We start from the raw sequence: 25,177 nt of genomic DNA on the forward strand, positions 1-25,177 counted from the left end.
TTTATTAAAATATAAAAAAATGGGTATATAGTTTTGTTAAAAACAAAATAAAGGTGAATATTTGTTAAAATTATAAAGATATGGTTGTTATTTTATTCAAATGTAATGAATGTGATTTATCATAAAATCATATAACTAACTAGGTGTATTTTCGTATCAGAATCACAAATTAGTATGAGTCACAATTTGATAGGTCACGAAGAAATAAAATTAATTTTAAATATAATTTTCTTATCTCCATTTGTGTAACTTGAAGGTTTAGTGAGTGTAATCATGGGTTAACAACTTGCTCGAAGACTGCTATTTTTTTAAACAAAAAAAAAATAAGTTTAGTATTTTCGTCATTTTACTCATTTTTTATGTTTCACTAATGTCATTTCCCCTCTTCAATGTCTTGTTCTAGTTGTTTACATTGTTTTTATGAACCATTTAGGTTTAAAGTATACATATATTTATCATATGATTACATTTAATAAATTATCAACGAATAAAAATACACAAAGAAGTAAAAAAAACAATTTAATTGGTGAATGCTTCTGGTGTTAGTTCTTTTTAAGATAGTCTATATAAAAATTAATTTCAACTTGTAGAATTTTTAAGAAAGGTTAATTTGGACTATAGTATATTGAAATTGATCCAAACAATGAATTAGAAATTCAGAAAATAAAAAACAGGCCTTTTTCTAAATAGTAAAATTGAATAAAATAAATGTTGAAAGGAATAAAGAAAAATGTTTTGTAACAGGAGGTAAGAGGAGTGTGGAAGGTGGGGGCAGAGAAGGTTAGTGGAGGCACCATATCTCTCTCTATATCTATCTATTTCTCTCTCTCTCTCTATATATATATTATTATTATTATTTATTTTCTGTGAGAAAAGAAAGCAACCATAAACATGATCATGAAGACCACGACGATGCAGACAATTTGATACTCAAAAAAATATCATATGCTCCTCTCCTCTGTTAAACCAACATTAGTTAAAATGTGTTTGTTACTTAAATCATTTATTTTTTAACATACAATAAATTATATTAAAACAAATATATATATATATATATATGACCTTAAGAATTGTCATACGTAGACACTATTCAAATACAGATATTTATAAAGTATGTTTAAAATTAGAGGTTGAATCCTTAATATAAAATATAAATAATATTAAAAGATATGGTTAGAGAAAAAAGGTATTATAATTGGGAAAATTGTTAATAATGTGAGATTTGAAGTAAAAGTAATTAGAGAGATGTAATTAAGTTAATCCTTGGTTAGTTAATGGTAAGCAGAGTTAGAGTAATATTTAAAGAGGGAGAGGAAGCTAAACGAAAAATTACGAGTCCCCACTCTACACACTGAGTTGGGAACACGACACAACACAAAAGGCCTTTTCAAAATTTGCATTCCCAAAATAAAAGGAGAAAAAACCTCTCGTTAATGTTTTTCCCCAATAAGGAAACTCCAACTTCGCCCAATTCCACTCAATCTCACTCCCTCCGATGCCCACGCCCGTCGCAGCGGCGCGTCAATGCCTAACCGCCGACGCCGCTCGCGCCCTCGACGAGGCCGTCTCCGTCGCCCGCCGACGTGGCCACGCCCAGACCACCTCTCTCCACGCCGTCTCTGCCCTGCTTTCCCTCCCCTCCTCCTCCCTACTTCGCGACGCCTGCTCACGCGCCCGCAACTGCGCGTACTCCCCACGCCTGCAGTTCAAGGCTCTCGACCTCTGCCTCTCCGTCTCCCTCGACCGCGCGCCGTCGTCGCACAGCCACCTTTCTTCCGACCACGACCCGCCCGTCTCCAACTCCCTCATGGCTGCCATCAAACGCTCCCAGGCCAACCAGCGCCGCCACCCTGACAACTTCCACTTCTATCACCACCAACAAACTCACCATAACTTAAACATAAACCAAAACCAAAACCACCAACAACCCTTTTCTGTTTCTTCCGTCAAAGTAGAGCTTCAGCATTTGATTCTGTCAATCCTCGACGACCCCGTCGTAAGCCGAGTTTTCGCCGAAGCCGGTTTCCGGAGCTCCGACATCAAACTCGCCATCCTCCGTCCTCTGCGCCCTCGCGGCCCGCCGATTTTCCTCTGCAATTTATCCGAGCCGCCGCGGCGGTTTCCTTTCTTCTTCGGTGGGGATGACGGTGGCGGCGAGAATTTCCGGCGAATCGGAGAGCTTCTGGTCCGGAGCCGGGGGCGAAACCCGCTGCTTCTTGGAGCGTGCGCCGGCGACGCTCTCCGGAGCTTTGTGGAGGCTGTGGAGAAGCGGAGGGAGGGGGTTTTGCCGGTGGAGTTGTCCGGGCTGAAGGTGGTTTGCATTGCGGAGGAGGTCGCGCGTGGGGACGTGGAGGGTGTGGGGAAGCGCGTTAGGGAGATTGGAAGCTTGGCGGAGCAGTGTGTGGGGCCTGGTGTTGTGGTGAGTTTCGGGGACTTGAAGGGTTTTGTGAGCGATGAAGAAGGTGGTGGTGAGGGTTTGAGGGGAGTGGTTGGGGAATTGGCGAAGCTGTTGCAGGTTCATTATGATAAGTTTTGGTTAATGGGTGCCGCTGCTAGTTATGAGAGTTACTTGAAATTCGTGGGGAAGTTTCCTTGCATAGAGAAAGAGTGGGATTTGCAGCTTCTGCCTATTACCTCTGTCAAGCCTTCTGAATCCTATCAACGCCCCAGGTCCAGGTAAAACGTGCTTTTTTAAATATTATTATCATTCCATTTCTTGAACCTTCGTGTCACCTACGTATGTGCATGTGTTGATTACTTTTTAATTTTTAATATTTAATATCAACCAAAGTTTGAAGTTCAAGAAGGGGCATGTTGATGTCCCCGTGTGCAAGTTTGTTTATTATTTTTTTTTCATGGGATGAGCTTTATGAATTTGACTCAAGTGTTTTTCAATACGTACTCACAAGTGGTTGGTTTTAGTTGTGATGGGTTCGGATTGCAAGTATTTGAGACTTGATTGTGTATGGAAAAAATCTGATTGGATGGAAGTAACTTACGTTTGAGTAATTAGCCTTGGTCAGCAATCAATTATACTACTTGCAATCATATACGTAAAAAAAAGTATTTTTAAAACGCTATTGTTGGCATTTTAAAGCATATAGTTTGGATTGGGTTTTGTGGACATGAAGTAAGTGGTTTTATGGTGATAGTTTTATTGTTATTTTGAATGACGAAGTGGACTCTGGATTTTTCACGTAGTGGTTAGTTTTGTGCATGTTTTGTCTAAACTGTAATTTTTTTTGTTTTACAGCTTAATGGATTCATTTGTGCCATTTGGTGGCTTTTTTTCGTCACAGTCTGATTTGAAAGGTCCACAGAATGGATCGTTTTATTGTGTTCCGAACTGTCATCAGTGTGGTGAAAGGTGTGAACATGATGTCCCTGTTGCTTCTAAGGAAAGGTTTTCAGCTTCTTCAGCTGTCGATTCGCCTCAATCTAGCTTGCCTCCGTGGTTACAGATTGCAGAATTTGGCTCATCAAAGGGATTGAATGTTAAGGTGTGTACCATTCAGACACGTCAATCTGATTCATTATAAATTTATTTGTATAATCTGCACAGATAGGGTATTTTAAAAAAAATAGTGGGGTTATTTACCATCTTGAAAAGGGAAAAATTAAAACAAACTTGATTTAAGGTCAAGCTATAGCTAGGGTGAAAAAAATAAGTTATAATGGGAAATGGACCTATTTTGTATTGTGAATTTTCAAATTACTTTTTCCCGCTAAAAAATGTTGTACCCAATTATCGTTCTAAGCTTGTGCAATTCTTGAAATAACAAGCTTTTGCTTTTCTAAAATAACTGGTCAGTCTAGTAACATCTGCTTAAATTTAATGTTTCAAAAGCCTTAAAACTCCTTTTACCAACTCTCTTTAATTTGTCCAGGTGTGTGGTATTAACAGCTGATCAATACAAATCGAACCGTTGTTTTTGTATCAAATATTCCATACCGTCATTTTTGTTTCAAAGATGTCATGTAACTGGTTACACAATTTTGCTTTGCTGTGGTGACGAGTAAATTTTTTACAAATATTCTATTGATGAGATGTTTAAAATCGGTTGATTATTTTGCTCTGTAGTTGTGATGGGTATCTTTCTTAAAATTTAATTCACTGATGAATTGTTTAAAATGGGTTGATCCTTGCCTTTCTAGGGAATTGATATTTTTTTTTTGCACAGGAACGGAGATGAGACTAAACAAGCATTTGTATATTTACTGACTGATCGTAATTGTGCCTTTAAAATCAAATGGCTCACATTTGCGACTATAACCATATTGTAATAATTGTACTTAGTATAACCATGTTGTACTTAGTTTGATGTCTTTCTCAGCCTTTTGGCTAAGATCAAGTGTAGTGTCGGTTCTTTAATATCTGATGCGTGGACTATTGGTTCATGTGATATTAAATTAATTGAAACAAAATAACCATATTGCATTATAATCTTTTCTATTTGCTCGTTTTGTATTGGTAGTTAATAAGTTAGGACATTTAAACTTTTGAGCAGAAACCAACCTTCATCTCCTACGAGACATCCTTGCACATCATTTTTTGAATGTAACTTTAGTTCTGTTGATTGTATTGTAAAGCATCTGCAATTGATTTATACTGTATCAATGAAGTCCTTTTTGTTTTGTTTGTGTAAAAACCACTTTTCTTTCATTCAGTGCAGACCAAAGATAATGATGTTTTGCTCGATAGTAGTGAATCTGGGCCACTGCATAAGAACTTCGACAAGTTATCCCAGCACCTGCACCAGCGAGATACAAATACTTTTCAAACTGTTGTGGGGTTTCAGTGTGGTGCTGACAAGAAAAAGGAAGATGCTGACCATTGCAGCAGCAAAATCACAGACAAATCACCTAGTGAATACATCACTCTCAACTCCAATGTATCTGTTGGCATGCAAATGATGCCTGTGTCACACTCAAGTAGTCCTTTTCCTGCAGTTTTCAAGGCAAAGCAGGAGAAATATACTTCAAAACTTGCTGAGATGTTTCAGAAAGTGGAAGATCACGAGTCAGGTGACCTAAGATCGTGCAACATGTCCAATTCAAGCGTGTGTGATGGAAGTCAAATGTCTCCTACATCTGTAACTTCTGTAACCACAGACCTCGGGTTAGGAATATGCTCTTCTCCTACCAGCAATAAGCTAAAAAAACCTACTGTTCAGTATAAAATGGAGCCTCCAAAGGAAATCCCAAGTCGGTTTTCTTCAAACTTCAATTTGGCTGATGGGAATATCTTGAAGCATCCATCGCAGTCTTCATCCTGCTTAAGTTTCGACTATTGTGGACAAGTCGATGCAAAAAATCCCAAGTTTCTTTTTGAAGCTCTTTCCAAGGAGGTAAGCTGGCAAGACGAAGCTTTACAGGCTGTCATCAAAACAATAGTTTGCAGCTCAACAAAAAGGGTTAAACACCGTGGAGAAAATCAGCCTGGAGACATCTGGATGAATTTTGTTGGACCTGATAGACTTGGTAAAAAGAAAATTGCCGTTTCTCTAGCGGAGTTATTGTATGGCAGCCGGGAAAGCTTTATTTTTGTGGATCTAAGTTCTGAAGAAATGAAAGGATGCAATGTGAAATTCAGAGGGAAAACTACCCTTGATTTTATTGTAGGGGAGTGTTGCAAGAAACCCTTGTCTGTGGTTTTCCTTGAAAATGTAGACAAGGCAGATATTCTAGCCCAAAAAAGTTTGTCTCAGGCCATCAAAACGGGAAAGATTACAGACTCGCATGGACGAGAAGTTAGTGTAAACAATACAGTGTTTGTTTTATCTTTCTCAGATTACCAAAATAGTGGGGAACCTTCCAACTATTCTTTGGAAAGAATACTGAAGGCAAAGGGGGGAGGTATCAAGCTACACGTTGAACATGTGATTGGAGACAACAGAAGCCAAAGCAGAGGTGTCACTAACAATTCAATGGATGCCATGCCTAATCTAAATTTCCTAAACAAACGTAAGTTGTTTGGTGACGATGAATTTCATGATCCAGATATTCTCTCTGATACAGCTAAAAGGGCACATACAGCATCAGGTTGGCAGTTAGATTTGAATCTCCCAGCCGAAGAGAATGAACAGAAACTAACAAATGAAGGAAACCCTGAACATGTCTCAACTGAGAACCGAAGCCTTTGGTTGCAAAATTTGTGTGATCTGGTTGATGAAACAGTTGTTTTTAAACCTTGTGATTTTGATGCACTTGCGGATAGATTGTTGAAAGTGATCAGAGGTAACTTCAACAAGATTCTTGGACCCGAATGTGTATTACAGATTCAGACAGAAGTGATGGACCAATTGCTTACAGCTCAATATGTCTCGGACAGGAATTCGGAGGTGGAGAACTGGGTGGAGGAAGTTCTTTGTGGAGGATTTACAGAAATACAGAGAAGGTATAACCTCACATCTAGTTCTATTGTAAAACTTGCTACGTATCCAGAACAAGCTCCTGGTGTACACCTTCCCCCAAGGATAATTTTAGATTGAATTCCAACCACCAAATGTTGTCTGTTTCTGCATGGATGTATAATTTAGCTGTAGCATATAGTGAAACTAATTTAGCCTTCAATCCTATTATTTTGTTGGGTTTGTTTGTCTAGGTTCTAATTGTGTATAATATGTAATCTGCAGCTAGTGCTTTGTGTGATTATCCTTTGCATATTTAAATCAAATGCCTTCTTTTATTTTATTTTTTTCCTAAGCTGTTAGATGGTGTAATTGATTCATAAAAATACTAATGAATCCGTTTAGACCCCAAAATATATATATATATATTCAATAAAAAGGATTTATCAATTCTAATAAATGGAATGATGCATTTTTAGTGAATGTGCGGTTATGATTATTGATTAGAAAACTAGCAGTTAAATTTTTAACTATAATTTATTATTCATGTATGCATTTATAGCATAAATTCAATCATTGATTGTTTGTTAGTACTCCTTATCTTTTAATCTATATTTTTTAAATGAAATTACTTTTTAAAACATGGGAAGGAGAAAGCAAAAGCCACAATTTCTCATCCAGCACCATACTGAAGTAAACCCCAATAATTTGGGGACATAAAGGGGCTAAATTTATAACTCTAGAGTGAAAACCATGACATAGTCTTTGCAAAGAAGGATGTGAGCTTTTTCCAAGAACAAAATTTACCTAATGTAGATACTGATCAAATTTATAATTTTTTTTTATTAAATACATTATATATTAATAAAGTAAACTTTAAATGTGATTGGAGAAGAGTACCTACAATACTTATGGTATTCTGTAGAAGTTTTTTCTCTTTTCAAATCCTTGATAACATCTATCCAATTTTTAACAAAGGCATGAATAAATTATATTGCTTATTTTTGAAAAAAATATTTAAATAAAATAGATTGTAGGATGATAAAAAAGTTTTTTCTATATCTAAGAAATTGACATAGTTAGATAAAAGTAAGCAGTATATTGTAATTGATGTGTATTTTTTTCCATTTCTTAAAATTATGTATCTATATTATAAAAAAAAAAAAATTTTAGTCGATGTGAGATATCCAATGAAACGTGAAATGAATTTTAAATTTAATTCAACATTTTAAAATTTGTAAGATGAAATTTATATACAATTATATTATAAAATATATATCTCTAATTGACATTGAATTTCTAATATTATTTAAGGATGTTATTACATAATAAACTTTTTAATAAGTTTTTGAACTAGACCAGATTTTTTACTAAGAAAATTAGACCAAATTTTTCTTGTAGAAACCAAAAAAAGGTGTTTCTTCCTGCACCCTGTCTAATTCCTTCCTTCTCCTCATTAATTAGTAAAATGACTAAAATAATCTATCTAATTCGTCAAAGTTCTTTACAGAACATATTTTAGAAAATTTATTCCAAAAATCACATTGAAAGTTTATTCCGTAAATTATGTTCTGAAAAACGTTTTCCAATAATATATTTTAAGAATTCTGGAAATGTTCCGAATTTTTTTTGGAAAAAGTAATTTAGAAATCACTTTTAAAAAGGGTAAAACTGTTTTTTCAGAAATTGATTGGGTGCAGGGAGAAATTTATTGGGGTGCAAAAACAAATACCCAATTAAAGTTGGGCTTATATGGACTCTCAGAAGAAATTCCAGACCCGTTAGGGAAAATCGATTTCGCACACAGACTTTCTTATCACTTTTATTTTAAAAACAGTAAAATCCTCATTTTTATTCTCTGTTTTAGGATTAAAAAGGGTACATGAAAAATCCTAACACTATATTCTCAAACTTTATCCAAACATAGCTTAAGACTCCATTGTGTAAGGATAAATTCTCCCTCCACCATATCAATTTTAACTTAATCCGATTTTACATTAAAATTATAAAAAAAAAATTGAAAAAAGACAAAAATGACCTTAGATGAAAGAAAGGAAGGTAAGAATAAAAAAATATTTCTAAAATCCTTTTTCCCGAATACATTTTCAGATTTAGATTTTCAGAACACATTTCTGAATTTCGAAATGTATTTTCAGATTTTGTGTTCCATTTTATTTTCCACCATATATTTTTTATATTTTGGGTTTTATTTTCCTGGATTAGATTTTGATTTTTAATTGTATTTTTGAATTCTGAGTTTTCAAATCCAAAATAGAAAATAATTTTGAAAAAATTTAAATATAATATGATGCAGGTTGAAATTGATACGTTACTGAAAGAATTTGTCATGTGCAAATCATTCTAGGCCATTTCTCCCTCCACCATATCAATATCAGCATGCACCCAATCAGTTCTAGAAAATGACAAAAATACCTCTTCTAAATGACGAAAATAACCTTATACAAAAATGGGAAAAATTATTTTTGAAACTTTTATCTGAAATATTTTTTATTTCAATTTTCGGAACATATTTTTAAGTTCTGAAATTTTTTATCCAGAATTTATTTTTAGTTTTGTGTTCATAATTTTTTTCCCAGCATGTATTTTTTTATTTCTCAATTAAAATTATTATTTTGGATTTTTTAATTTAGAATAAGGGTAGTTTTGGAAATTTAAAAAATTGATATGGTGGAGGTTAAAATTGATATGGTGCAGGAAGAATTTGCCATCATTCTAGTATATCCAACACTCCAGAGTCCATGATCAGAGACGAAACTATTTTTTTGTTCCGTGATCCATAGGCCCACACTTTTTTTTCAAATTTTTTAATATATATATATATATATAATATAATTTTAGTATCAAGATATATATTTTTATTTAAAGCCTTATTATTGTAAGGACCCGTGTTTTGTATGATAAAAAAAATAAATATATGAATAAATTATAAGTAACAATTAAAACTCATGTGTTTAATCTTTAATTAATTTAAAGTTGTAGGTTGCATTTTTTTAGTGGAGTGTTGAAAATATAATTTAGGAGTTGATACATAAATAGATGGGTTTAAAATTAGGTTGGAAAGAGATTTATTTTGTTTCAAATTTAAAAAAAAAAGAATAATAAAGTATGGGCTTAGCAAGATATAGGGGTGGTATTAGCAAACATGAACATATCCTTCATAATCTTCCCTAATGAAATCGAAATCAAGTCAACAACAGATTGAGAACCAAGAAAATCGATTTCATCTTATAGTAAAAATGAGTCCAAAATCAATTTCACATAGCATGAGATCCGAGAGAATTGATTATCTTGCATGTGTTCACAAGCCAAAATCGATTCTCAACAACTGTGTCACCAAGTTATCATAATCGATTATGTCTTTTTTTACACAACGATGAGATATCCATATTTAAGAGGATATTTAAGTAAAATACTATTATCCTACATGTACATTTGCGGTAATTTTTGCGTATGAAAGATAAAAGGAAAATAGATAAAACTCACTCCCTTATCTGCACCCTCATCTTCAAACATGTTAATTCAAACAAGGAAATAACCCGTTCATCCATCCACGTTTAGACTCCATCAGTATAACATCAGTAAAAATAAACAAGTCTTCCGCGTTATCTCTTCCCCATTCTTTGTTTCACTTATTTCGTTTTATAAGAATAAAGATTTTCAAAGAACTCTACTTATTTTTCTTCATCTTTCTTCCACTTTCATTATCTATTCATGAAAGATAACTTCCATGTAAACGTTTTATTATGTTTTATAAAAGTTATAAAAATTAATAAAAAAAAAGAATTTATTAATGTAATGCTAAGAAAATTACAAAAAGGAACTAGTGTGTTTAAAGAAAATGAAAGGTAGCTTATTTTATCATTAAAAACAATTAGAGACAAAGAAAGGTGACCCACATCAATAACTGCTTCCACCATTAGTGAATATTATTGTATATTGTGTTGCTAACTGCCAATTGAATTTCGCCACATTCAAATTCAAATTAAGAAAATGGCTCAATCATGTACGTAACAAAATAAAACATTTTATATTAGTTTATGCCCAGTTTCAATTAAGCACGTGACAATTAAGAGTATCTAATTATTATTTAAAAGAATTGAATAATTTAGAATGGTAATTATTTTATAAAGAACAGGGATATGTTTAATGAATATATGAGAATTCTAAGTTTGGACGCTGTCCGTGTTTAGAAAATTCAAATCCGATGTCACATTCTTATGTTTATGAAAAACATATCCAATCATTTTTCCCTCAGATGCTTCAACTTATCCATTTTCTCATTCACCACAACTTGTTTCTTTTATAAATGATGAACACTCATGGATGTATTTAATGTAAGTTTTTAATTCTCAAATCCCCTTTTATCACAATTTGCTTCATTTACCTCTTATTTCTTATATAAATCAGATACTAAAATTCTCTTATAATATTCCCGTATTTTAATATTTTTTTATATAATGATAAATGATTGTTGTTAGATGTCAAGTTGCATAATAATGTCTATCATAAAAAAATTTATTTAAAAAAAAATCTCTTATAATATCTTAAATTTGTTAATGAAAATGGTATGTCTAAATTCAATCTTTATAATGATTTTTTTTATAAGTTAGACTTATTGAATTATTGGAGGAATAGTTATATCTTCATCCAAACTTCTCTAAAATGATTTGTGATGCAATTAGTGTTTTGATCAATAAAATTATTAGCGAGTCTCTCTTCAGTTTTGGTTCTCATGTGTTAATCAAATACTATTATTTTATTGTTTTTGAAAATGTTGAGACACTCGTTTTAATTCAAAATTGGTTGGTCTTTAACTAACAAGTAAGATTATTATTATTACGGTATGAAATTAGTTTAATTATTTATTACTTAATATTTTATTGTTTAGTTAACACTTTTTATTTTAGACTTTAACTCTAGTACTAGAAGAACCAAAGACATTAATGATTTTATGTCGGATAATAATTTGTATTTTTACTATATTGTGTCTTGAATTTTAGATTATTTGGGTTGTATTTTTTTATTTGGAACTTAAGTTTTTTTTATAAAAGATTTCATGTTAGATATCATTATGCAACTTGACATCTTATTTAGGTTGACATATCAAATAACAACAATCATTTGTTATCATTTATGAAAAATGTATTATTAAAAGAATAAATAAAAATAAAAAATACAAAAAAATGGGGAATTATATCAAAACTCATATGTTAACAAAAATGATAAATAGGTCATTTATATTTATTCATAAAGAACTTTAAGAATTGTTTGGATAGAAGTCTATTATGCCAATGAAATGAGTCTCTATGAATAAATCATAAGTTAGTCAGTTTATCCGCAAACGCATCTCCCCACAAAAAATATGACCCTAAACCTGAAGTGTTTCACAAATCACGAAATATCTACGAAACTTTAGTCATAACAATAAATGCACCATTAACTAAGGCAAAATCACATTCAAGTCATTAATTACTTTTGAACTTAAAATGAATCTATTGGATTAATTTAAAATATTTTTTTGATTTTATTTGTGTTATTTAGAATTATCATTTACATATTATATATATATATATATATATATATCAATATGCTAATTTTTTAATGATGTTATTCCAATAATTTGAAATTTAATTCCAATTTTTATATTAAAAAACATGCATATTTTTTAAACTAAGTGAACTTAGTTATTTAACTCACCAACCAAATCGAGTTTAAAGTTTACTAATAAGTGAGTAAAGTTGAATTGATCCACCAAATACCACTTAATAATAAACAATGGTGATACTTCAAATCCTTACTTCGTGAGGGTTTGTGCATGTTTTGGTGAGACAATTTATATTTTTAATTTTGATTGAATTGCTAACTTTTGTATTTCATTGCATCGTGATTTTGATTTTTTTTTATCATTTTATTAATTTTACTTTTAAAACCCATAATTTTGATATAATTTTTTTATATTTTTATATTTTAAGATATTAAACTTAATATTAACATCGTGTTAATTTTGTATTTTGCATATATCGTTCTATTCCCAAATCCCGATCTTAAAAACCTAATTTGCAGTTTTTTATCTTTGGATTCGATTTTTGATCTGATTTCTGAAGATGCAGATCTTGGTGAAAACTTTGACTTAACCCTGGAAGTTGAATCGTCTGACACCATTTAGAACCCACTTGGTGCTTCGTTTAAGAGGTTAATTTTTATATTTTAATTACTTAAACGAATATGCTAAATCTATAACTTTAAATAATAGTAAACAAAACAAACTATATATGAAATTAAAGCTTCAATTAAAATTACAAAAATTAAAAAATCAAAATCCCATATCACACATTAAAACTAACATTATAATTTAACCTTTCAATTAATCAGCCCCGACAAAAGTGAAAATATATATATTTTAAATTAAAGATTATAAAGTTGTTAACTACAATTTTGAGAATTAATTAAATATTAATTTATAAATAAGTGAAAATATTTGTTTTTAAATTAAATATTATAAATTTAATAATTAAAATTTTAAGAACTAATTGAATATTAATTTATAATTTTTATTAATAATAAAAATTACTTTAGATATTAATAATTTTTTTAGTTTATAAAATAGTATTTATTTAGTAAATAAGGTAACTAATTAATTTTTATTTTTAAAATTAGTTTTTATATAATAATTTTTTGTAATAAAATATCTTATTTTAAAATGATAATATAAATATTAAATTAAAAAATTCAATAGGTATCTAAACTTCAATGACAACTCACATCACAATGATAAAGTACAAATGAATTGATGTTTTTTCTATTCTTCTTTTCGAAGAATACAAAATCATTAGAGATTACCTAATATATGAAGATTGTCAAATGTAATTAATATTGTAAGACTTGTTTTAGTTTTTTAGTTTAATCTTAATATAACTTTCATAGAGTTGTCTCATTTTAAATATTTAATTGATGTTGTTTTATAGGCAATGAATGTATTAGTTTTTTATTGTAAATTAATTTGTATGAGTTTTAAATTATTATTTTACCTTATTTTTTATATATTACTTTTTAAATGTAATGATAATGTATCTATACGGAAATAATGTATAAATATAGAAAAATTTGAAATCAATAACACCTTTGTAGGAAAGATTATACACCGAGTTTAAAGCATTAATTTTATAAGTCATCCTTATTCAAGTATGTTTTATAGGCACTAAATTGAATATTATAGATCTTAAATCAGACTAGTCATACAAATAAACACAAATTATCTTAAAAACATTTATTTTTGTCTGATAATTAAATAAAGTATTAATTAAAATATAAATGTTATAAGAGTAATGAAATATAGGTTGGAAGTAAATTCTAAGAATAATAACATATTATTATAAGAAAATTATTAAATAACAACTAAGTTTAGAGAAAAAATAATTAATTACTATATTAATTAAATTAGATATTAATTTAGAGATTAATTTTAAATTGATATTTGAAAAACTAATAGGAACTAATTTAGAATATAAAGTATAGAGTAGTAAGTAGCTAAAACTTAAGTAGCTAAAACTTTGGTAGCTTAGAGATTAAATACCAATTTAAAAATTATTTTATAAATTTTTATTAATAATACAAATTATTTTAAAAACCAATATTTATTTTAGTTTATAAAATAGTCTATAATTTAATTAAATAATAATTAATTATTTTAGTTTTAAAAAAAATTATTTAATATTTTTTGAGTGTATAGTGAAACACAATAAATACATTGACATGTGGTGTGATGATTCTTGCACTTGAAAGAGATCAAACTGCAAATATTATATTTAAAATATTTTGTTTTGTATAAATTATTGTAATGAATCTTTGTTGTGTTATTTTATTTGGAGATATGTTAGCTGGTACGTAACATTTGTCCCCTCACTTTTGTGATCACAAATTGTTATTCGGATAAGAGGGGGAAATGGAAAGTGACACAGCTTATGATTCTCAGAAACCATGAAAGAAAGATCGAGGATTTTAAGAAATTTCAAGAATGTGGTTTATAAGATTCTTCACCAACAAAGGTTACTTGGAATTAGAAATAATTTTTGTTTATACAAATTTAAAATAAGTAAGTATTTTTATAAAATAGAATTAGTTTAGAAATAAATTTATTTATTTGAACTTGTCTACAATTTAAGGTTTTTTATATAAAAAAATTTCATGTTAGGCATCACTATACTACTTGACATCTCAGCTAGACTGACACCTCAAGTAACTTGTTTTAAGAATACTTATTTATTTTTATATATATATAATTTTCAATTGGGATTTGTTTTTATATATTTTGTATCCAATAGTTGGTATTTGATTTCGATCTAAAATGAACTATTTGTACACTTAAGTTAAAGATTATGAGACTAAGACACTTCTCTTAAATGGTGTGTCCGTATTTGACATACGTATCGAACACCGACACTCGTAGTACATATATCGGTGAAGTTTCCAATTTAATAAATATTTATTAGATTTCTGACAATTCTAGCATGATTCTAATACAATTTTAAAAATAGATTAATTTTCTAAAAACTCAAACTTATTGTAAATTTTTTTTATTATGATTACAAAAATAAGGAACAAATTTTTATAATATATAGATTCGTATTTCCGTATCCTATACATTTTATAAATTATACGTATATTCGTGTTGAGTTTATGATGATCAATCTATTTGTAAAGATAAATGACCCTTACTTGTGAATATGTATTATTAATTTTTAGTGTGACTTTTAATTTGTGGACAATGTTTAAATTTAAAATGTTGTATACTATTTAAACATGTATTGCCATTAAGCCATTTTTTTTGAATTTTATATAATTAGTAGTTTAAGTTGACATCAAACATTTAATATAAATTTGTCTTTGTTGAATACGACGTCATATGTTAATTCTTGTTAAAGGGTGACGAATGTGTCTATACAATAAAAGACGGCAAGAAAACAAAAAACATTACTGCCACACTAAGACAAATTGTTTTAAAAAACAATGTCACGTGAATCTGCTTCTAAAAAATTATGCATTCAGATTTTTTTATACAAACTAAATGTATCATTTAAAAGAGATAATTTAATTTGAGGTTGTAGAGTCATTAAATGTGATTTAAAACTTTTTTGTAGTAATTAGCAGCGTATTTTATATCTAAACTTAAGATTATTAATTCAGCTTAAACAATCATCGTTGTATTTGCATACTAAATGATAAAGATGCATGTAGGTAAACTTTACATACAGAAAATGCTATGGTATACAATTTTTAAAATTTGATTTAAATATATTGATTCGGCAAAAAATAATTTACACTATTGATTGTCTTGTTTCATATTATTGTTGATTTTTATAATAACTAGTTACTTTAAAATTTGTATTTAGAGTGCTTTTCATTTAAGTAGTAGAATTTTTTTAAAGTGATGGTACATGAAAATTAAACCTTTTAATAATTTACTTTCTTGTTTAGAGAAAAATAGTTAAAACCAAATTTTTTATATTTATACTTTTAAATATTAATTATATCGTAAGTTTTTTATTTATTTAAATTTTCTCTTTATTTGAAGTGCAACCTATTTTTTTTTATTACAAGAACTGCAAAAAAGTTGCAACCCAATACTTACAAGGCGTGTGTGAAAATCAAACTTATAAACTAGTTGAAAATTTGTAAGTTAGAATTAGGAGTTTAAAAACTGAGTATGCATAAACTAGTTAATTAATAAAAGTATTTGGTGACAACTGAGATTATTGGTAAGACGTGTTTAATTATTTAATCACAACTAACTTGTCTTTGTGTATACATTATTTTAAAAAAACAAAAATAAACAAAACATATTTTGTGTATACAGATATTTTGATCATGTTTTATTGAGAATGATATTTTTATGATATGTTTATTTGTTTTTCAAAAAACATATTTTAATTAAATAAAATTAATATTTTTATTATTTGAATATTTTTAATGATAATATTTTAAACGAAAAGGAAGTGTTAAGGAATGGTGCCATTGATAAAAAAAAATAGTGAGTATATACAGATAAAAAAAAAACTCACAAGCTATAACTAATAGTTTATGTAAAAAAAGGTAAACAAATGCTCTAACGTTTGTTTACCCAATAAACTTAATTATACCTTTTTCAAGTTACTAGATAATTATTAAACTAGCTAATATATTACTACAATTACTTAACAAACAAGTGTATCATTAAAATTTTAATAGATGCATGGATCATAAATAATTTTAAAAACCTAAACCCAATTTCAAACTTGTAGAATATATTTGGTCTAACTGAAAAATTTGAAATAATATAAAATTACATTTGAAAATATAGACTTAGAATGTGAAGAATAAAATTAGTGTACAAGAGCATGAATCATTTAGAAGACTTTAGAGATTCAACTTGAGATTTACCTCGAGGTCCTCTCATTCTAATGAAGAGTCTATATTCATCGAAGGTCATTGGTGGATAAAGTGAGGGTCTATCTATTGTTACCAACTCTTTTATTGGTTTTATGGGTATATCACTTTTGGGGTTGTAGAAAAAAGCAAGAGAAACTCTCTCTTTATCTGAATTTACTATCACTCTGTGTTCCACACTCTTGTAAATTGCATTGCTTAGTACCTACATTAACACAACCAAACCATTAACCATTATATTATATGTACAAACAAATATTCATTTTCAATCAGAAATATTGGTAATACACATATATCCAATCCAGTCGCATCCAAAAGTTGAAGTGGTTCTTCTTAATTATTCAAAATCAATCACCCGAAAATTTTAAAATTTCTAAATAATTTATTCTATGTTGCATATTATTTTTAAATAAGTAATGTTAATATATACATTTTATTTATTTGATATTATTTTAACTTTTATTATTATTAAGAAGTGGGTTTAAGTTCAACATATCTCACAAAATCAATTCTTAGAATGATAATTACTTCTATTTATGTATTGTAAATTGACTTTATTTTCATTTGGTTCAATACTAAGAAGTAAGTTTAACTATAGGTCATCTTAACAAAATTATTAAATATTCTAATATTTAGTTGAGGTGTGATTTCTAACATTTTCTCACGTTGAAATTGTCAACTTGTGCGTGAGATTATAGATTTATGGGTGGTTTGACAGTGAACTTTAAGTATAAATTAACCTTATAAAATCAATTTATAAGATGATTCACTCATATATTATGAAAGTCTTGATTTTTAGTTTATGTGAAATTTACTACATGAAGTCTTTAACGATAACAATATGTGATAATGAAGTTTTTTTGCAAATTAAATAATAATTGAATGAGAGTGGAAAGAGTATTTCATAAGAAACATATTGGCCTATGGGATCTTGAATAGTTAAACACATAAATAATTGCTAGTCACGATGTACACGAGTGTCAACGGTGACTGTGTTTTGGTTATGATTCCGATTTCATAAAGTTGGTTATTGATTAGTTACATTACAGTGGAATTTTTACAGTTCACAAAGATAAAAAGCACAACTCAGCTTTTTCTATGTTTTTTTTTCACCAAGATAAAAGAGATTCCTTCACACTCTTGACCTTTAGCTCGATGGGCCATTTTGATATATTCTTCGACACTGTGAAGGAATCTCTTTTACATCAAATCCTATGACTCTATCCTTAAACTTTTAGCGTCAAAATGTTATCCACTTTATGTAAGTGCCTAATTTTCAAAACTTATATCATAGATGTCGTAAACATGAAGAAAGTTAATCACTTATTCAACCTTTTTATTCCACTCCGAGGAATTTGATTCATCTAAAATAATTAAATATGTAAATAATAAAGTAATAATCTAAAAATGTAATGATACCATCATCTAATTATAAATTAACATCATGATAAAAGCACTGATGTTTATAATATTTTCAACCGATTAATGCTGTAAAATCTTTACCCTTTAGGAAGATTTAAATAGAAATAACAAAATTAATTTGTCATTACTTTTAATTAAGACAGTTGAAAATATTGACTAACTAACAACATATTTTTAACATGCTCGTTTGAACACATTTTTATATACATTGAAAATAGTAAAAGTCAGTTTCTAGATATTTGGTATTTGAGTGTATTAACAAAACTCCTCGTTTTAAATTTCATCCTTCAACACAAGTGGTGTGGAAAATTATGTTAAATGTTCAAAAAAAGATGCTAAAGGACACGTTTCCCCACATCCATGGTTGAAAACAAAAACTAAAGCAACAACTGAACTTCAGGTGTCCTATGTAGGTGGCCATGTTTATTTTTATGCAGATTATGAGATGAGGTTTTCTACTATTTTGTGAAATGCTCTAATTTTTAGAGTGGAATCTCCAATATCCAATAGTGTGAGGAATTAGTCTAGGAAAACATTTGTGAACAGGGATAACAGTGAGATTGAAGATGATTTACCTGAATTTGATCACCAATATTAACTATGAAAGCATGGCGTGCAGGTTTCACAGTAATCCAATTGTCGCATTTTCGAACTTGAAGACCAGGAACTTCATCATCTGGAAGCAACATAGTCATTCCTCCAGGGTCTGAGTGTGATGATAGACCCAGTGCTAACTCTGGTCGTGGACACTTAGGGTAAAAATTCACTCTCAGACATGCCCCTATCTCTTCCCCCCCAAAAGCATTTTCAAGAATCTTTTCATCTAATCCAAGGTTTATCGACAAAGCCTTAACCAACCTCCCACATAGCTTCACCAACTCCCTCCCATACTCATCAAACATTTCCCTACATCAAACAACACACTGTTAATTCCCACCACACAAACAAAACAAACTTCATGTCTTCTTTTTTTGACACAACTTTCAGATGTTGTTAATGTTGTTTTTCAATTAGAATCAGAGATTTATCTCAGTATAATTACTGATCTTTTAATTGGAAAGCTTGAATCAGACAGAGTAGAGTTTTATCAATTCAATCATAACACGATTATTATATCTCTAACATTCTGATAATTCAAATTAGTATTGAGTATATTAAGAACAGAACTGTGTGCAAAGTTTTGTCCAACTCTTTACAATACTGATAGTGAATTTACCTGCATTGGGGAGGCAAGTGAGGCCATTTGTTACAGTCCTTGAGAGACAAGGGAAGATAGTGAAGATAATAGTAATCACTCCAATCGAGAATAGCACCTTTCTCGATTCCAAGTCTGCTTCCATACCCTTCGTAAGTTTTTGGTGAGTTTGCGTATTGTTGCTTCACCTCCATGGGCAAGTGAAAGAATTGACGCCAAGCTTCCCTAACCCTGTCCATCAAATCAGGATTAACACCATGGTTTGTGATTTGGAAGAAGCCCCACTCCTTGCAAGCGTCTGAGATTTGCTCAAGAATTGAGGATGAGACACGATGGTCGGCGCCACTTAGACCTCCGAGGTCGATGATGGGGATGTTGTTGGCATCATCGAAATTCGAGCTTGTGGATGATGGTCTATCAGTAGAGGGCTTGATGTATCTTTCAGGGATTGAATCGGAGCAGCTTTCGGATAAAGACTGAACCCGAACAATGGGTTCTGGCCAATCTGGTTGCTCTTTTGACATTGCTGGATATAGCTTGGCTGGTTGGTGTTTATGAAGAAAGAGTGAAGTATGAAAGGAATTGGTTATTTCCTTGATTTGAAAATTGAGGGAATTGAAAGAGGAAGAGAAAGATTTGAATCTGTGACAGAGAAAGAAAGAAGAAGAAGAAGAAGAAGAAGAAGAAGAAGAGTGCAGGGATGAGATATGGAGGAAGTGAAACGAAGAGAAGAGGGTGGGACCGTGGTGGCATGAAAAGAGAAATGAACGTAAAAAAAAACGTGAAGTTTGTGGGTTTTTAAAGCTGTGTGCGTCAGTGTGAAGGCTCTGCAAGTTAATTCCAATACACCAGAAAATTCGATGTGGGGACAAGTAAGGAACTCCTCTAGCCATATGATAATTACACAATAATAAAATTTATTTATTTATCTTTCAATAAAGTCTTTTTCGTATTTTCATTAAAAAAAAATTAATATCTGTTAGAAGTTAAAAAATCAGTTATTGATTGTTTTCTATGACGTTGACACGTATGTTTGAAATTTCTAAAATATCATTATTAAACAATTATTCGGTTTAAAATAAAACCGATAACCATCTTGGGACAGGATCATGGTTGTCGCACTTTGTGGTCCATAGACTCTGTTGAGCATGTGATCCAATTCTATCACATTTTTTAACATACGTACTATTTTTAATTTTCAATCACATTTAATTAATAATAAATATTTACGTTAATAAATACCTTTAGAGAAAAATGTAATTAATTTTCTTATAAGATAAAATTAATTTATTTGCAAGTTTAAAGCAACAAATTAATATTTCCTTTCCACACTCCGACGCTAATTTTAATTTATGAAAAAGTAGATGTTACTTTTATGAGTTTAATTTTGGAATAAGACATTGAATTGGGAATGTTAAAGTCTTGTATGTTTTAATGCATAACATGATTATAAAACGTAACAAATAGCAATGAATTAGGAGTATGAGTCGCCAAATTAGGAGGTAACAGCAAATGATTTGGGTTAGAACACGCCTCTCCAACTTTCGACCTCATCTCATCCATGACATCACTTCTCATTCTATTATAAATTGTACTATTTTGAATAAAAATATATATAATCAATCATTAGTTTCGTTTATCATATTATATTCAAAAGTTTTTAAAGTTTAAATAAACTACCATCTTTATCCATATGTTTTTTATAAATACTTTTTATATAAATCATACTATATAAATAAAATATATATCTTATTTTACAGGACATTTATGATGTTAAATTATATATAGATTTACTTATTAAGATGTTTCTAAAACCTGGAAATGTTTGAAGAGAGACTACTTTTTATTTTAAATAATTTAAATTATTAATTTCAATTTGTGAGCAAAAATATGGATCGAAGTTAGAATTGTGTATATAAAATTGTTTTGATCGGTTAAATTACTTTTTGTCTGGTTAGAATATACCACAAATCGTTAAATTTGAATCATTTATGAAAAAATAAATCATAGTCTTGATTTTTTTAGATAGAGAAGTTTTTGGATTAGAATTTGGACTAGACTTTCCTTAATTAATTTTCAATAATGACTTGTTAATTTGAAAATTCTGGTATTGGCTGAATCCTATGTTGATTTTTCTTTTATCGTTATTACATTACATTTTAAAATGATAATTTTAATCCTTTAACTTTAGATGACATAATATGCATGGAAATTGGAGGAAACATGCATAATATTTAGTTGAAAATGTGGGAAATTTTATATAATTAATAGAATTTAAGTTTTGTAACTTTTGGTTAGATGATTGGATTATTTTTTATAATTGTGATGATAGTGTGCTGGGACTTAAGGAGATAACAATAAGATTCATCATAGCAATAATGATCATATCTTTATTCTATGTTTTTAAATTTGAAAACTTCATATTTTTAAAAACATGCACTTATGTAGGTTTTTTTTTTTATAAAATCATAATTATGAATAATTATTTTTGTGTGTGTTTGTAAATATTTAATGTTTATGGTGATAAACTTGATAACTTAGATTTTATTCATAAAAAATATTTTTATTAGTATAGTAGACTTTCATCTTATATTTTTTTAGAATTTTTTATTAATAGTTACATATTACCTGTGTATTGTTTTTATTAATATATAAATTTTGATCTAATTTTTAATATTTTATTGTATTTTTTTTTAATAATTTTTTTTATGTAATGACAAATGATTATTGTTACTTGTGTTAGTTGAAAGATCAAGATTTATAATGATTTCTAACATGCGAATTTTTATAAAAAAATAATAATATTAAATGTATGGGTTGATTACATGATAAATGAAACTTTTCATAAAATATATTTTAAAATTAATAATATTATATTTATTAAATTTACTATACAATGTGATGTGCGTAATAGGATTAATAAAACAATATCTAATAGTTATTAGATATATACAAAATTTCAAACCGTATTGTATTAATTAAAATTACCATTAAGGATCAATTTAAAAATGTATTAAAATTTCAATTTAATGATTGTAGTAGAAATTTATTTTTTGAAAATTTTAAACTGTGGTATCTGTGTGTGTCATTTTATGAATATTTAAAAAAATATGGATATATGAAAATTAGTTATATTTTTGATGTTTTTAATATAATTAATGACATGGAATAGAATAATAAAAACTAAAATATAATATAACTAAAAAATGTAATTAGTGTTAAATTATCTTATTAAATTAAAATTAGTCTAATTTATTAAAAACATGTTTGATTAAAAATAAGATAAGATAATATTTTTTATTGATTTAATTTATTTGAAAGAGAATAATTGTGTTTTTATAGTTTGTAAGAATTTAAAAGAATATTTATTTTTGTATATTAAAAGAAACGAGCATTTAAATTCCGGATATACACCATTTGAGATGAGATAATTATAGAAATTTATTTCGTAAATATTTAAAACAATATGTAAAATATTTGTTAATTCATCATATATAATTATACTAATTAAGGTAATTATAATTATAATATGCAATTATTTGTCCTTCTTATAATCAGAGTTGTTTGATTAACATTTAAGTTGACAATTGAAAGATTTGTTTAAATTTAAATTAGTTGATAAGATAGCATGAAACTTGTCTATTGAAATAAAACCTACTAAGATCAATGATAAACAAATCAAACAATTGAGGAAAACAACATTAGTTAAAATGTCTTAGAAGGTCATGTTAGGAGACATTACATGGTAGCTTGAGAATCTTTACAAAATATTTTGCCCAAATTCTTTTATTTTCTATGTACAAAAAATATTATATTAGATGTAAAAAAAATTGCAAAGTGTCAAATCTATAAAATACTACAATTTAAAAAAATCTTTATATATATATATATAAAGTTGAGATTTGTTTGGGGAAAATGTAAGGGCTTGTTTGTTATTAGGGTCTATTTGCATGTGAAATTTATAATTTTAATTTGTAGAAGTGGAAATTTATGCTTAAATTATGGTATTGGTTAAATATATTTGTTAATTGAAATCTTGAAACTTGGTTTTAATTATAATTTGGAAATAATGGCATAATTTTAGAATGAAAATGTTAAATTTTGAGTGTTGACTTTTTTTACATAAATACTTAATTGTACGAACTTCACTCAGCGAAATAGACACGTATTCAACATGTGGAATTTCTTTCAAATATTTTTCTCAAGTGAAATTGAGAGAAATTGTTTTTTTTTTAAACCTACTGAGTGAAATACTAAAAAATAGTTTAGGTTAGATTAATTATTTAGTCTTATTTTTTGAAAAAGTTGTGCTGTATAAAGTTTTATTTTAACATTTATATATAAAAAAAAACTTCATTACTCTGATGGTGCCATAAGAGAAGAAGGGGTAGGCACAATGAGCTGTCATCTGGAATTTATTGTGTGGCTAGTTTGAGGCTAGGATTTGAGTTTTGCCAAAGTATTGGGTGGAACCGAATGAGATTGAGCAATTGTATATTAGGTGCATACACTATGCTTTTTTTTCTTAATTATTTAATTTTATGTTTACATTCTCTTTTTTTTTTCATCCCTTTTTAAAATTTTACACATTAATTTATTAATGAATTAATGTGTGATCTGTTTAACAATCTTGCATGTTAGGTCAAGGTGGGATCACAAAACAATATAATTTTGTTTCATCCTTTAAAAGTATCATTGTGAAACTTGACATCTCAACTAACAACAATCATCTGTCATCACATAAAAAAATATTATTAAAAAAAATACAATAAAATATGGGAAGATTATACCAAAACTCATATATTAAAAAAAATATATATAGGTAATCTAATCTATTAATAAAGAATTTTAAGAAAATATTAGATGATAGTCTATTTTACCAATAAAAATACTATTTATGAATAAAACTTAAGTTAGCAAGCTTATCAACACCTGCATTTCTTTTATGAAAAACGTGCGAAACCCTAAACCTAATTTTTTCCATCATAGTTAAAACAAGTGTTCCACCTATTAAACAATTTTTTTTTAGTAAATGCAACACAAACCAATACTGAATCACATTAGTAAGACTTATATTTTGAATTTGTTTAAATAATAACTATTAAAATTATACTTTTGTATTTCTTTTCCTCTTTTAACAACTCCTATTGTTTTAATACATCAAATTCGTAATTTATTATACTATTAACTACAAGGAAAAAAAACCCGTTTTTATAAGTATTACAAGATTTTTATAAGTACTACAAGACATCATATGTAGTAAGTCAATGAAAAATGATAAATATGCTTATTGTCAATGTCTTGTTGGTCTATGAATTATAAACATTACTAGTGGTAAACATATTAAGTCGACCTAATGTCACATCTGTAGTTTATTTTATTTTTAAAACTTATATTATTTTTATTTGTTTAGAAACTCTTAGTTTCTTTAATAAAATACACTGATCACACTTATTTAGTTAACTAATAATAATATAATAATATATAATAACTGTAATCACCTGAAATATTTAAACTCATGGATTGTTATCATTGGAAATAAATAAAAAATTCAATTTCATTTTGGCGAAAATAATAGATGTGGTGTTGCCTTTTATATTTTATTTATTTTTTGAATGGAGGCATAAACCAAAAATATGGGTGTTGATATGAATTTTCGTAATTTATTTATTTTATTAAAATAATCGTTTTAAGATTTCTTTACAAAAAAATTTAAAAATGAGATTTAAAAATAGTTAATTATTCATATAATTTATTATTAAAATAA

The 25,177-nt window shown here is 28.4% G+C and overlaps 2 protein-coding genes and 1 pseudogene across 3 annotated transcripts; 2 read left to right on the forward strand and 1 right to left on the reverse strand.

Annotated features, from left to right (window-relative positions):
* The first annotated feature begins 1,234 nt into the window (after window positions 1-1,234).
* On the forward strand, window positions 1,235-6,698 carry LOC137815082 (protein SMAX1-LIKE 8). 2 transcript variants are annotated; one of them, XM_090294505.1, is made up of 3 exons: window positions 1,235-2,676; window positions 3,254-3,500; window positions 4,669-6,698. In XM_090294505.1, exons 1-3 carry the CDS (start codon window positions 1,496-1,498, stop codon window positions 4,912-4,914), a joined length of 1,674 nt encoding a protein of 557 aa, XP_090150631.1. In that variant the 5' UTR covers window positions 1,235-1,495; the 3' UTR covers window positions 4,915-6,698. The 2 variants fall into 2 exon arrangements, with proteins under 2 accessions (XP_090150631.1, XP_068474219.2); XM_068618118.2 differs by having other exon boundaries at window positions 4,674-6,698.
* On the forward strand, window positions 4,322-4,434 carry LOC137816751 (U2 spliceosomal RNA; annotated as a pseudogene).
* A 9,916-nt stretch (window positions 6,699-16,614) lies between the features above and the next one.
* Window positions 16,615-20,175, reverse strand: LOC137815089 (jasmonate-induced oxygenase 2). Its single transcript, XM_068618124.2, has 3 exons — window positions 19,432-20,175; window positions 18,791-19,121; window positions 16,615-16,998 (listed from the first exon to the last, which is right to left on the reverse strand). The coding sequence occupies exons 1-3, from the start codon at window positions 19,932-19,934 to the stop codon at window positions 16,750-16,752; spliced, it is 1,083 nt and encodes a 360-aa protein (XP_068474225.2). The 5' UTR covers window positions 19,935-20,175; the 3' UTR covers window positions 16,615-16,749.
* Window positions 20,176-25,177: the final 5,002 nt, after the last annotated feature.

This window comes from Phaseolus vulgaris, chromosome 1 (genome assembly GCF_051622355.1).
Source record: "Phaseolus vulgaris cultivar YP4 chromosome 1, ASM5162235v1, whole genome shotgun sequence".
Classification (NCBI taxonomy): Eukaryota; Viridiplantae; Streptophyta; class Magnoliopsida; order Fabales; family Fabaceae; genus Phaseolus; species Phaseolus vulgaris.